Source organism: Ischnura elegans, chromosome 4 (genome assembly GCF_921293095.1).
Source record: "Ischnura elegans chromosome 4, ioIscEleg1.1, whole genome shotgun sequence".
In the NCBI taxonomy this organism is placed as follows: Eukaryota; Metazoa; Arthropoda; class Insecta; order Odonata; family Coenagrionidae; genus Ischnura; species Ischnura elegans.
This window is the reverse complement of record NC_060249.1, coordinates 95,307,507-95,322,135: the sequence shown is the minus strand read 5'-3', so window position 1 is coordinate 95,322,135 and position 14,629 is coordinate 95,307,507. Positions and strand designations below refer to the sequence as shown.

The window sequence follows — 14,629 nt, the reverse complement described above, 5'->3', positions numbered from 1 at the left end:
GTAACTTTCTACCCATGGCTCAGCCGCTCACTAAATCAGGAGAGGAATCATGGTGATCCCCATGAATTTTCTGAAATTAGATCCTGGTAGAATGGTTGTCTTAAGATTCTAAGAGTGGCACTTGGTAAGGCAAGCCCGACCTGATGGAAGAGATGCAAGAAAGGATGGTAGATTGTGGACCTTTGGGAATCAGAGTAATTTGGGTACTTCAAAGTATACCGGGACTAGCCGCGGTGATAACTTTTACGGGAGTCACCCGCAAATGCACAATCGTGCGAAAGAACCACAGAGAAAAAATCATTCGCCTTGACCGGGATTCGAACCCGGATCCCCCGATTTCCGGTCGAGTGCTTTAGCCAGTTAAGCTACCGAGGCATCATTCTTCCCTGTGGATATTTTCGGACACTACCGGACAAGATGTTGCTGGACTGCAGAGCATATGATGCCACAAGCAGTCCAAATCGTGCGCACAGCGCCACAGCCGGAGAGCAGGCCCGGACATAGAACACAAAGAGGTGTTCGCTCTAGACTACTTCAAAGTATACCGGGACTAGCCGCGGTGATAACTTTTACGGGAGTCACCCGCAAATGCACAATCGTGGGAAAGAACCACAGAGAAAAAATCATTTGCCTTGACCGGGATTCGAACCCGGATCCCCCAATTTTCCGGTCGAGTGCTTTAGCCAGTTAAGCTACCGTGTTTGTGTATTGTGCTTTGTTGTTGTTTGTGTATTTGTGTAAGTGCTTAAGTTTGAGTATTTGGTAGTACTTAAACTCATCAGAGAGTCAGTGCCACAGGTAACTTGGCAGAGTGATGACTTGGGTGAGCGGTAACATTTTGCAGCCAAAGTCAGAAAGACCTTCATGCTGCCTTGAGTGTGCTCCAATCATTCCTCTACAAAATTATTAATTCTTATATTAATTGTCCCCCTCTTCTTTCTTTAGTAAATTTTAATGCACCCCGCCATAGTTCTAGAAATCCACACCCGTTCATTGTTAATTACCGCACAACTAATTATGCCTTTAACTCCAGAATTTATAACGCCTATTCAGAATGATGAGGAATTCTAACAAACTCGGCCAAAGCTTTTATTTCTCTATGTCTCTTTCTAGATTTCAAAGTCAGCTGTGGCAAAGATGAACTCAATTTAAAAATTCTACTACAAGAACATATTTTTACCTTAAATTTTATATTATTGTATCTACCTACATATTTTATCCATTTATGTTCAATTCTGTTTAGATTTTTAAAATTTATTTTTATGGGCTTATTGTATGTGTGTTCATTATTTTTTATTGTCTATTAACTGTGAAATTATTTGTAAGACTATGGTTAAGGGGTAATCCCGTTAATAAATGAAATGAAATGAAAAGATGAGGGGTAGAAGTGAAGGGAGGACAGGAAAGGAGGTGAGATTATACTGGTAACTGTGATTATAGATTTGGTGTGGTAATAGATTTGGAGTAATGTGAATTACAGGCGTTCGAGAGATATGGTAATTTATATTTGTTTTGTGTTCTTATTTATTACATCTGCACACATATTGCTGCTAGCCGCAAGCCTTAATGGCATGTGCCATGTGTTCTCCCAAGAAGTGGTTTTCATTTTTAATTTGGAAGTTAATCAGTACATATAAGCTATACAAAAAAATAACATTTTAGCACTCACCCACCCTTGCTAACATAGTCGTCTATAAGATCATCATTATGGCCACTGTCTGTTGCTCTCAGCTAGATAGTCCAGTACTCTTGATTGGCATGATGATTGAATATGAAGATGTTGATTATTTTCTAGATAAACGATGGTAAACCAAATACCTAATTTGATATCGTATGGAAAGAGTCAATGGGAATCACCATAGCTGTGAAGTTTAGTCTCCTACTTATTGAAAATAAGTGGCCTAGTCTTGGAATTCAGTTGCTAGAACTGGAAAATCGAAGATCTCATACACTTTGTTTCCCACTATCAAAAATATACATAATGTGTGTGCGATTAATTCAACAATTGACCATATTATCAAACGCTTTGTTGAATCCATTCCAGCAACACAAATGTCAGCAACATACCTAAACTAGGAAAAATGTTTTTTGGTTTTTGGCTATTAAAATGATAGATTTTTCACCTCTAACTGGTTAACTAATTATCTAATGTTTATTGTGTTACCAATAATGTCTTTATCCAAAGTGATTTCCATAATTGTTTGGGCCCCTCAGCTTAGTTACTAATGTACAGCTTTGTATTCATATTCATTATGTTTTACTTATCCTAAAGGCCAAAGTAATCTTGCGCAACACAAGTTACAAATTTTAAATGGTTGTGATGATCAGCTCCTTGATGATATTTGAAAGAAATCATATTTTTATGTATTTTTTTATTCCAGATGCAGAGGTTAGCAGATAGGTACCTTCATCATATTTTGGAATTCAAGAGATTAAACTGTGAAGAAATTGTACCTACTACTGATATATCAGTAATTACTTCAATGTGTAAATTACTTGATTGTTTTTCAACCAAAGAAAATGGATTAGATAGTTCAGTTGGAGACACATTTAAGACCACAATCAAACAGTGGTTTTTATTCTGGTTAGTTTAATGCTATTATTCTTTACTTCAAAGATGTTTTCTGATTTTTTTCTAGAGGTAATTTAGTTTGATTTATGTATCAAATGCATTTTTTTTACTTATTTCTGTTCTCAAGTGTCGTATGGTCAGTTTGTGCCTGTGTTGATGAGGAAGGCCGTCAGAAAATGGATGCCTACATCCGAGAGTTGGAAGGCATGTTTCCTTTAAAAGATACTGTGTATGAATACTTCGTTGATTTCTCAACTAAATCATTTTTGGGATGGGAAACTAAGCTGAAAGAGAATTGGAAGTTTGACCTCGAGTAAGTACAAAATTCAATTCGATTTTAATAAGGATGGGTTGGCTCCATGATTTTGTGATCTGATTCTCATTCAGTTCCTGGAAACAGTTCTTGGTCTCAGTTCCTGTTCTTAATTGTTTAATAATGCAAAGCCGTGTATTGATAATTTTGTTATGGTAATAAGACACGCACCTAAAATAAGAATCTCACAAATGATCAGTTCCATAACAAAACACTATTTAAAGTATGTAGTACATATTATGACAGAAATGTTTTCAAACTGGGTTATTTGTTAAAATTTTCATCACCAATTCCTTTTTGAAACCATTTGGATACTAGTTCTTTCCTCGGTTCTAATCTGCAGAATTGAGAACTGAAGAACTGCACTAACCCATCCCTAAATTTTGTAGTTAGTATCAAATGATTTTATTGGCTCATGTATATCTTGTTTGGTGCAATGGTATGGATTTATTACAAATTAGTATTATTACAGTATACTTGCTCTTTTAATATGAAATGAAAGCCTATTAATAATAATTTTCGAATGTAAGTCTATTAACAATAGGTTTTGAAACTTCTTACCATGAAATTTTAAGCCTTTGTCATTTTATCGGTGATTCTATTTATTCACAGCCAACCATTCTATAAGATATTTGTACCAACAGTTGATACACTCCGTTACCAATTTCTGGTGTCTTCATTGCTGAACAATGAATTCTCTGTGTTACTAGTTGGCCCAGTTGGCACAGGTAATGTCATTGCCATGATTGAATATTAATGAGGAATTCAATTTTTTGACTTAAGACCTCAAATGCAAAATAATTATCTTCTTAGGTAAAACTTCAATCGCCCAAGAAGCTCTGCATTCTATGGACCAGAGTAAATACTCCCTCTTGACAATAAATATGTCTGCTCAGGTGAGAAATAATTCTGCATTGCTGTGAAGTTTTTTGTACTGGTTGTAATGGGAGGAAAGCAAGAGCAGGTGGATGGTAGCGATTTGTAGGTTTGAAAGGTTATTTTATGAAAGTATGCATGGTGAATATAATGAAGGAAAGGTTGAGGGAGAATCCAGCAAAGCTCGTAATTGAGAGCTAGAGAAGGATACCCTAGTAATGATTTTAAATCAATGGTTCCCCAGTTATGGTGAATTGCTTTACTGAAATGTAGTTTCCATGGAAGTATTAAAGCAACTTAAGGGGGTTGACCGCGATTTGAAATTACGTTTTTAACGGTTTTTATAACGCAAGGAGCCACCGCTTGTGTCGCCTCTGTCGAAAGTGGAAGGGGGTTTTGGAGCTGGAGGGGAAGGATGAATTTGGAGGATGGGAGCAGTGAGAAGGCCCTCCTGCCACGAGAAAAAAATATGAGGTAACATGAGAGCAATAGGATTAGATTTCTTTTGGAGCATCAAATTTCCTCCCACCACTCCCCAGTAGAAGACATTCAGTGACTGCTCGCTTCGATGTCCCCCCTTATCAAAAGTCAGGCTGCTAATATGAGTCACCTAGTGGGCATTAGGGCGATAAACAATAACTTATCGCAGTTATTGTTGTACCTCAATAAATGTAGAAGATCAAATAAATGCACAAAATCTAAAAAAGAATGAGTCCAAACACGACGTATTTTTGACCATATTTAAAGAAGTAAGGCGTTTTAATAAGAAGACCGTCGCTTTCGCCGTACCTTTACGTATTGAATCATTCCTAAAGTTGAAACTCTAAAGTGATTGAAGACGATATGTATTTGGCTGCGTTTTTACAGCACTTGAAGACTAATGTGCTGTAGTAACGGGAATAGCTCACTTAGAAACATTTTCTCTTTTTCTCATTTACAGCCAATTGAATATAGGTCCCCGAGCCATTTTTTGTTTAGTACTATGAAGATGCATTGAAAAAAATTACGCTAACTCCGTAAAATCAATCTTTTATTGCTAATAGCATACTGAAATGGGGAAATCACTGGATTGAGTTACATCAAAGCACATGAAATTCTATTGGGGTTGTTAATGTGGATACATAGCTGCAATGTAATTAAACACGAGAAAATTTTAGTACATGGTGTCTCCTTTTATTTAGCGGAAATCATAAAAATCTGCTCGTACATCATTACATTACTTAATCATTAATCTTTTAGGATACCTTGGATGTATTATTTCTCTAAGAAGGTGGTCCATGTAGAAATCTTTCAATTTTTCTTCCATATTGTGAGTCCAGAAAGCATCATCTTTATTAATTTTCTCAAAAAGCATTCCGTGAGGGCTCCAGATCAGGAAAATGCAATATTTTTTTTTACTATGTGCAACTGACCTTGCACTTGATAATAATAGCAGCCATTTCTTTTTAGTGAGAGCTCTCCTTCAATCAATTCACAATATTGGATTTTTTTCTTCTCGATAGCTTCTCTCGGGGACATATTTCTACAAGAATAAGGGCATTTCACCTCTAATATTCCTTCTCCATTCTGCAATATTCCATCAGGTGATGCGGCGAGGAAAGGAAGTTTCTCGTCTACAATGAGGCCTGATGGATTAACTCTTTCACCATTCTTGCGTGCGAAGTCAGCCACAGCCTTTGCTTCGCTTACCTCCCCGTACTCGGTCACTTTGTTTCCTTTAAAGGCTGGGTAAAGCAAACTTTTCACTGTATTTGCGCGAGGCGTTTTGGGGCGTAATTTACACACATGTCCGAAATTTGAGGCAGTTAGCCTCTTCAACCGTTCCGCAACCCAAATATCGCATCGTCGCTGCTCGCGGGTACTTTCCTCTAATGTCTTTCTTGCGGCGTTGTTTAGGCTCAACGACTGAAGAAACTCTTCTCTCTTCTCCTGGTCTACCTCTAAATTCTCGTCATCTTCAATTGGAGAACTTTTGTCCACTAGGCCGTAATGTTCATCTGGACCTGCAACTCTGAATCTTTTACTCCTGTTAGATGGCATTTCCAATCGCCGCTTACACCTAATTTCCGATCCTCTGCTTCGACTTACGGCAAATCTTTTTGTAAAATAACCCGGACTCTTATCCGTAATTTTCTTGTGTATCACGGAATGAATATTAGGCCCAACGTTGCAAGCCGTAGCCGCAACCTCACACCGTAACTGATATGCTCCTCTTAGGGCGAAATTGACCCTTTTTCCTCCTATGTACTTTGCCACATAGGCGTTGTAAGTTTCTGCATAATTATTTGTTACGTTCATAATAAGGCTAGGAGAATGGCGAACGAGGAGGGTATTTGCTGCCATTAATTCATCCCAAATTCTTTTTTCCTTCAGCTTGGGAACTAAGTTCATTTCCCCTTCCTTTGCACCCTTGCAGAAGTATTCTGCGCATCCGGAATGGTTGCCAAAAACATGGCATGGGCCATTTTTTAAATCTTTTTCCAGGATTTTTACTGATTCTGGTGATTTTTCATTGGAACGAAAAAAAATAGCTGAAGTTACAGCGGTCCTTAGGCGCATTAACCTATCGCCTACTCTCTTCCGTAGTAATGGTGGTAGGTATACGCCCAAATTCATTTTTGGTCTTTTTTATGATAACACGAATCCTATTGCAGTAGTTTCTCAGCAAATGATTTACTCATTCAATTTTCTGAACGGGGAAATCAATTCCATAAGGAAGATTGATTGCTAACTTCTTCGTAATGCTGCTGTCTCCATCGCCTGAAAGGAAAATACCAATTAATTTAGGGATAAGGAAGAAGAGCTAGTAATTTATAAAAACATAAGTACAAATTCGGGAAGGAAAACGAAAATAAAGGAATGAAAAACCATGATCATTAATAAAATGGGCATAGGAATCTTTGGGAAATAAAAAGTAAGCGAAATGGATACGAAGCATATAGGTAGAGCTCGTGGATTCAATGCTTGATTAAAAATGCAATGACGCCGCTTATAAGGCATAACTCGTTATTTGTCAAATTAAAATAGGGATTATTATTACCTATGAGTCGGTGGTACTTCAAATTATGCATCTCGATGCTTTTTTTAAATCCCTCCACTATAATATCTGACTCCATTGCCGTAGATGACGATGCCCAGTTTTTGAAACAAAGGTGCTCTTTTGGGTGGTTGCTCCTGCCACTGGAGGCTGCCTTGGCACATATAGAACAATATTTGTTCCTTACACCAATGAATAATACTTTCTTTGTCCTGTAACCAACAATGCATGCCTGGAAAAGTTAAAAAATATATATATTTTCACTCTACCGTGATATGCCACTGCATTTTAAAGCTGAAACTAGTCACTTGGGGCATCATAAAAACTCTTCCTCCCGTTCAACCATAATTTTGCACTAATATATACTTTGTCAATTATATATTTTCTAATAAAGTTCCCGATACTCTAAACAGTTTAACAATGCATATGAGTAAAAGTCTGCGTGTTTTTAAATGAATATACATGAAATTAATTAAATGATGGTATACCGTTTTACTAACCACGCCAGACAAGGAATTATAGTTGGTCTTGTTGGATCTTCTCCCCCATGAACCATCTGCTACTACTGTAATTAGCGGGACACCATTTTTATCAATCTCTCCAGCCTGAATAGCAAGCTCTGCCTCTTGCTCCGAGGCCTTTTTCATCAAGTCCCATGCAACATCATGGACTGCGGATGAAATTATTTGTTGAGTCTTTTGGTACGTTGAGTTGGACATACATGGCATATCAAGTACGGCACTCATTTCTGCCATTTGAGAGTAGCCTTGCCCAATACATATCGTGCTGGTGACCTAAAATTTAGGTAAAGATATTAACAATTTCAAGAATATATTCTATAATAGGGTTAAATGTTCTATATTCAAGTTCCATGTTCTAGGACATGCGGCCTTTCTTTCACCCTGCCCTTTCTATTCTTCACCCCCCCATATTTAAATCAATGCTATGGATTACCACTTACCATGGCTTGATTGATCGGTAGTTTCTCTCTGTTTGGATTTTCATTGGATAGAGTCTTTTCTATCCCACACATTTTGCATTTAAAATGAAATGAGCTAAAATATCCATTTCGTCTTTCATCCAGGATCTCCATGTCTGACACGGTGCAACCAAATGGTTTATGATTTCCCATTTCTTATAGAGATTGAAATAGATACTCGATGTCGAAAATTCTTCTTCCTTTGGGCTGGTAACAAGACTTGTCGGCATTGGGCGATAAAAAAGTGGTTCTGAAAAGACGAGAGCATGGGTATTTAGAGTTATCAGTTGATGCCAATAGTTTACGAAGGTAACAGCTCATTTATTTTCATCCAAGGTTTATGGACTAATCAAGAAAATTAATGATTTGCAGAAACAATGGAGGAACGGAAGTTTAAAGGAAATCCGGTGCAAAAATGGAATTTAAAATCAATGCCAAAACCGGATGGAATGCACTGCCGAGTTTGCAGCATAGAAAGAGAGAGAGAACTTCGCTACAATCGGCAAGAAAATGCTTTGCAAAATAAAAGTTGCCATCTACCTTGCAGGACTTCGGGTTTCGTCCTTCTCGCCCGTGACTTCATCATTCGAAGGGGTTTCCGCCTCATTTTGTGTGGATTTCTCCGGCCAATGGCTGCATCCGGGCTCAGCATTTGCATCCCTGGAGTGAATAATTAAATATTATGAGTTTAATGGAAAATAATAGAAATGGAAACGTCTTAGTAATATATTTTAAATGTGTTGCAAACAAGATGTTCGACCAAGTCCGAGCAATCCTTTACAAAATCAAGAAGCGGAAGTTGGAATCCAGTGGAAAAATTGCATTCAAAAGCAATGTAATGATCACGTGGAATGAACTACCAAGTTTTCAGTATAGAAAGAGAGAGAACAAAGAACTAAAACTTCGCTTAAATAAGTAAGAAAATGCTTTGCAAAATATAAATGCCATCTACCTTGCAGGACTTTTGAGTTTCGTCCTTCTCGCCTGTGGCTTCATCATTCGAAGGGGTTTCCGCCACATCTTGATTGAATTTCTCCTGCAAATGATTGCATCCGGGCTCAGCATATGCATCCCTAGCGTGAATTATTAAATATAGTGAGTTTTTAACAAAATGCTGGAAAATCAGAGTGACGAAGATGAAATATACATTTGTGACGATGGCACAAACAAGGCACGAGAAAGTAGAAAATTATTTCACCTTACCTTTCTTTTTCGGTATTTTCTTTGCCCGTTGAGTCTGCTTTTGATGCTTGAAACTCCTTTTCAAGCTCTTCTGTAACAAATGTAAAAATATAAAATATATGTGCCTCGCCGATTAAATCGTTTAAACAGCGCGCTTAGAATCCGTGTTGAGATTTGACATTTCATCGTACGCAATGTACATATCAGAAGAACACATAACACTGGATACGTACCTTGCTTCGATGTTTTCCTCCGAGTAAGATTCTGCACATTGTAGACTTTTCTTTTTCACGTATCCTCTACGATATCTTGTTTTTCTGTAATGCTTCTTACATTCCTCCATATTACCGTCCTTCCCACACGCTGGAGATCACGGGCACGAACACTGTTCCTCGATAGCTCTCACCGAAAAACTAAAAGCGACCCGCCTCTGAAAAAGTGTTCCAGTGATTCCGCCGACTGTTGCACACGGCTCCCTTGGCTTGAGAAACAAAATACAAAGCTAATAATGTTTGCGAAGGCTGGTGAAAGGCTGACGTTCAGTGGGCGCAGACGATACTTGATACCTGGGGAGAGAGGTTTTCCCCCCCTCCCAGCCTTCGGGCGCTCTGTCTTGGGAGGTGAGAGAATAAGGTGGAATGGGGAGTGGAGGGGAAAGACACGGGAGAGAAAGGCTAGTCAAGATTCTTATCGAGCGTAGAACGAAAAATGCCGTGCATGGCCTCATGATTATTGAATTTGTAGCTTTTCGTCAGTAACTGAGTACATGATGGTACTTTCTTATGGTATATAAAGGGTAATAGATTGAATTTGTCGAACAAAAAAACCTAATCGGTTCATGGGATGCCAAGATATCTGTTCAAAAAACCCTAATATTGATCAAGTTTAACATTTAATTGATATAATTGTAAGCCATGTACAAAATATTCGTTAGACAGAAGCACAGGTTCACCTTTTTCAAATATTTTATCAAAAATCGGCAGTATAGTCTGTTTTTCTGTTTGGATGAAGACAATAACAGATAGCCTCTGCAGGGGTGTATTCAGGCGGTGCGACCAACCCCCTTAAGAAGATAATAAAAGATTTTGTTGAAGTTTTCCTTGAAAATAGATCTATGTGGCATACTAATATTGTATCTGATTTAACACTCATATTCAGCAAAGAATTACTGCATTTTAATTAATAAGCTTTGATCATTTATTGATAGGGACATGCAAAAGGTGGGGTTATTTTATAGCCAAAAGTGGTGTTATTTTTCTACAAAAGCGATGTTATTTTGCCCTGAAATCGGTGTTATTTTAACGGCAAAATAATTTATGTTGATTGAGAGCCATCCTTCCAGTGTCCCACCCATTGCCCTAAATTTAGGATATTATTGATCGGGAATAATTAAAGCAATAATATACATGGAGTATTGACTGAATTAACCTATTTTACATATTTTATCCTTCGCGTAACCATATCTCTAGCTTACATAGAGAGAAATTACTTTTAAATGTCTGTAAATTCAAATGAAATATTGCTATTGTGATCAAGTTGTCATCTTTTACTTTTGTTCTCATATCTGTTAACACAGTGCTATAGCAGGAAAGAAATCTTTCTCAGTCCATGTTTGCAGAAGGGATCCAAATTGCTTAAAGGCACTTAGATGCAAACGATGTCTCAGAAATTTGAGCTCCTGGATTGCTTTAATTACATCCACTGAACCCCGGGAATTTTACTTTTGTAGTAATTTCTTTAATTCTCCCAACCCCAACATCAACTTCTCTGTCTCCATCGATTCCAGGCCATGAATTTTTTGTTTTTAAGTCAGGGTTCATGTCTGTAGACGGAACTTCTTGGGGATCAAAAACTGAGATCTTTTCAAATACAGTACACTCCCGATTATCCAGGGTAATGATGGGGGGAGAGATGGCACGAATAATCGGAAAACACGGATAATCCAAACTTTCAGTTAAATGTCTTTTATTGTTCATAATTTAATTAATTAAATTATGAACAATATTATATTATTAATTAATAATTAAAACAAACAATATATTATTATTTATGCAGTTATTGTGTTGCTTTAGAGTGCTTCCAGGACTCCTTGAGAGCTTTCTTCGCCAGTTCGCGATCTTTTTTTAGCGACGATAGCGTGGATGTACTCGTATTATTAATGCTTTGTGTATGGCCTGGTTTCGAAAACCACGCATCCGTGGCTGTGTGATAACGGATACAGGAAAAAGGTTTGCACGAATGCTTCAAAACCACTGCTTCACGTCGCAAACTACACAGTCAGGCACTATGCCACGTACTCGCGTCTCGCACAAGTTGCCCGGGTTGAAACTGCTGCAGGACTTGTATCCGTGATCAAGGAGCTCGGTCGCGCACTGCGAGGCTTGGAAAACAGGAACACGGTGCTCCCGTGAATGCAACTAGAGCGCGATCGCTTCCGTTTTACGAAGGGGATTCTAACGGAAATGATAAGCCCCGTATGTCCTAGCATTGATGCAGTAATTCTGGTGATTTTGCGTAGGATTTTTAAAAACAAAGATCGCGGAAAAAATTGAGCGAGAGTGAAAATCATGCACGGATAATCCGCAACCCGGATAAACCGCAGCCGGATAATCGGGAGTCTACTGTACCTATTTTTCTGCTTAGGTCTTCTACCATAAGAGAACTAAGTTTGGTTGACGCTTTTTCAGCCATCTGCATAGGTATTGACTTTACAGCAGCTGCTTTAGAGGTTTTCATGTTTTGCAGATGTAATAAGTGGTTTTATCTAAAAAAAAAGTACATACTCTTATGAACTTTCTGGAGGCTCATTTTTAACTTCCTTAACTCTTTCAAAATGGTGGAGTTCTCTCCTTAGCATGAATGCAGGACTGAGCCCCAAGAGACTCTTCGGTCTCCTCTGTACGGAGCATTTATGTTGGACATCTGTTAAAGGTCTTGCAGATAATCAAACACTCTCAACACCAACCTTTTCTGATCCTTCCTAGTGGGCATTTTGCATTATCTTGGACTCTGAGGGTAGTTGGTCTCCCTCCTTTCATGGTTTACAACCCTACCAGCAGCATTGGTTTGCTGTCAACTCATGCTTTGTTCATGTGAATTAGCTATATGGATGATTGTTGCTTGCACGTAAATTGCAGACTTTCAATTGAATTCCTCGATTTATTCTGAGAATTTTAAAATTTTGAATGAAGCTCTACCATCAGCATTAACGAATTTAATGCATTAACAATTTCCATGTTGATTTTATACTGAAATCGAGATATAAGTTAATATTTGTGATAGAATTTCGTTTAAAAATTGTAAACGCTGCCAAAAGACTAAGAATTCAATTCTTTGTTTATATTTTTTGAGAAAGAACCATATATTTATTTTGCAAACTAACTGAATGAACAAGTGTATGACTGCGGTCCCTTGCCACAAAGAGAGGTAATAAGAGACGAGGGTCTAAGTTCATGCTTCCGGATTTCGGAAGTTACAGATTTTGCCAGTCCATGGTGTTGGCCTGTGTTGGGTCCCGAAACTAAGACTTTGCTAACCCACAAATATCATAAAAGGAGGAGAGCAAGGAAACGTATTTTCGGCATTAGGCCTGCGTAGGAAAATCTCAGACGAAAATTTTCGCCTTTCGTCTCCCGGGTCAAGAAACGTCCTGCCGCATATTGTCGTCATTAGTAGCGAAAGGGTTAACTCTTTATAGAATGTGAGTATTTGATAGTTTGAACCCTCCAGTAATTGTATTAAGTCAACCATCAGATTCCCAGATTCCCATGGCATTTTGGCTACTTTGTAGACATCGTGAATGCGGTTTAGACATCCTCCGGACAAACAAGTCGCCTTATTTCCTCGAGGGTGTTTCTTCGTGGAAACCATGAATTTTCTCCAATTCATGGGCGATTTTCACCAACTCAGACGCGAATTTCATCATTTTTTTTCCTTCTGCTCTGCATGGAATTGTTTTTCGATGCGTAAATTTAAGCCGTAATTTTTTCACGGCATTGGCCGCTCACCGACGCGACTAATTTCCGCGGGCCGCCGTTCCCGCCACAGCGCCGTGAAATCCAGCCCAGCTAGCACATTATAAGTCATTGAGATAAGGTGAAAGGAAGAAATAAGGAAGTCGCTTCTCAAGTAAGCTTGTTATGGGTTTCTTACGGCCAGGGCGACAAACATCCAGAGTAATGGCAAAATGGATGCCAAACTTTCAGCACTTCCGTAGATGCTGTTATTATCCCATCGTTACAGAGTGTTAATTAAGGCCTTTATGCATTAAAACAATGTTTTTATTATTGGCGCTTCTATATTATGAGGAGAAATAACATCATACCGCCATAATTTGAAAATCATTCACATTTATGAACTGATAGCTTAACGAAGGTCGTAAGAAAAACACAATTTCACAAGAATACCAACGTAGAATAATATAAAAATGCCGGAAGGAACATCTAAAATACATATTGTAGTAGTCGGGTTATCAAACCATAATTTAAAATTCATAAATGTTAAAATGTATGGACCTTGAATAAATTCAGTTTTTCATGCACACGCCAAACAAGTTTTTTTACATAATTGGATATTTAATTAGTAACTACGCCACCTACTCTCAACAACTGCCGTGGTGTAGTGGTTAGCGAGTTATACTTCGGTTCCGAGGGTCGCACGTTCGGATCCATCCTGACGTTATTTTTTTTTCTTTCCGCCGCATGGATAGAGTACTTGTACTATGCTTTATATCTTCACTAGCCGGTTGCTTGCAGTTATTAATTTTTTTCTATTTACGGGAAAATCTGTTATCAGTTGTTCAGCCCTTCTAAAAACTCGCTAAATTTCCCCAATAGCCTTTAAATTCATGTCAAGATGAGCCGCGTAGCATGTGTAGTACGCTGTTCAGCCGCCTTTGGCGCTCCAACAGAAGTGACTTACATTGCCTGAGGATATTTGACGGCATTCCTTACCTAAACGCCCCTAACATCTTACCCTTGCCTTATATAAGTCCCTTAGCTTACGATAAGCTGCTTATCAATTTTTTCCGTAAGAAAACCATAAGAAACGGTTAACTCACTTACTTTGTGCTATCTGGGAGAGAGTCATCTTGTCGGAAAGTGGCCTGAATTTTACGGCGCTGTGCCGGGAACGGCGGCCGGCGATAAGTCGTTTTGGCACAAAGCTGCCACAATGTAGCTCCGTGTGTATTTCACGGAATAGACGGCGCACAGCCACTTTTTGCCGCTTTCAGACTTTTGCTTTGCTCCGCCCGTCGTCAACGGCACGGCACTGTGCTTTTAAATAGCCATTGGTCTCAATGCATGTCTGCAAGCGAGTCGACTCGCGCAGTTGACGGCACGGCGTTGTTGACGGTCAGCAAGGCAAGGTTCAATCCGGCCTGGCGGTGCGCCGTTTATGACGTGAAATACACATCGTGCTACCTTGAGGCTACTTTCAAACGCAACTACTTTTCGCCGGCCGCCGTTCACGGCACGGTTCCGTGAAATTCAGGCCACTTTCTAACGAGACATCTCACGGCGCTGTGCCGTGAACGGCGGCCCATGGAAATTCGCCGCGTCGGAAAGCAGCCAATGCAGTGAAAAAATTACCGCTTAAATGTACGTCTCGAAAAATAATTTCGTGGGAGGAGCATGAGCTGAATAAAAAAATGGTGAAAATCGCGTCTGA

General features: G+C 38.8%; 1 protein-coding gene across 1 annotated transcript in view; it reads left to right on the top strand.

Moving 5' to 3' along the window:
• Positions 1 to 14,629, top strand: part of LOC124158194 (dynein axonemal heavy chain 2) — a 154,769-nt gene that overhangs the window by 34,175 nt on the left and 105,965 nt on the right. Inside the window, exons 25-28 of the mRNA XM_046533382.1 lie at positions 2,382 to 2,584; positions 2,700 to 2,885; positions 3,498 to 3,613; positions 3,699 to 3,781. Coding sequence (XP_046389338.1) covers positions 2,382 to 2,584; positions 2,700 to 2,885; positions 3,498 to 3,613; positions 3,699 to 3,781 — 588 coding nt within the window. The remainder of the gene's footprint in view (positions 1 to 2,381; positions 2,585 to 2,699; positions 2,886 to 3,497; positions 3,614 to 3,698; positions 3,782 to 14,629) is intronic.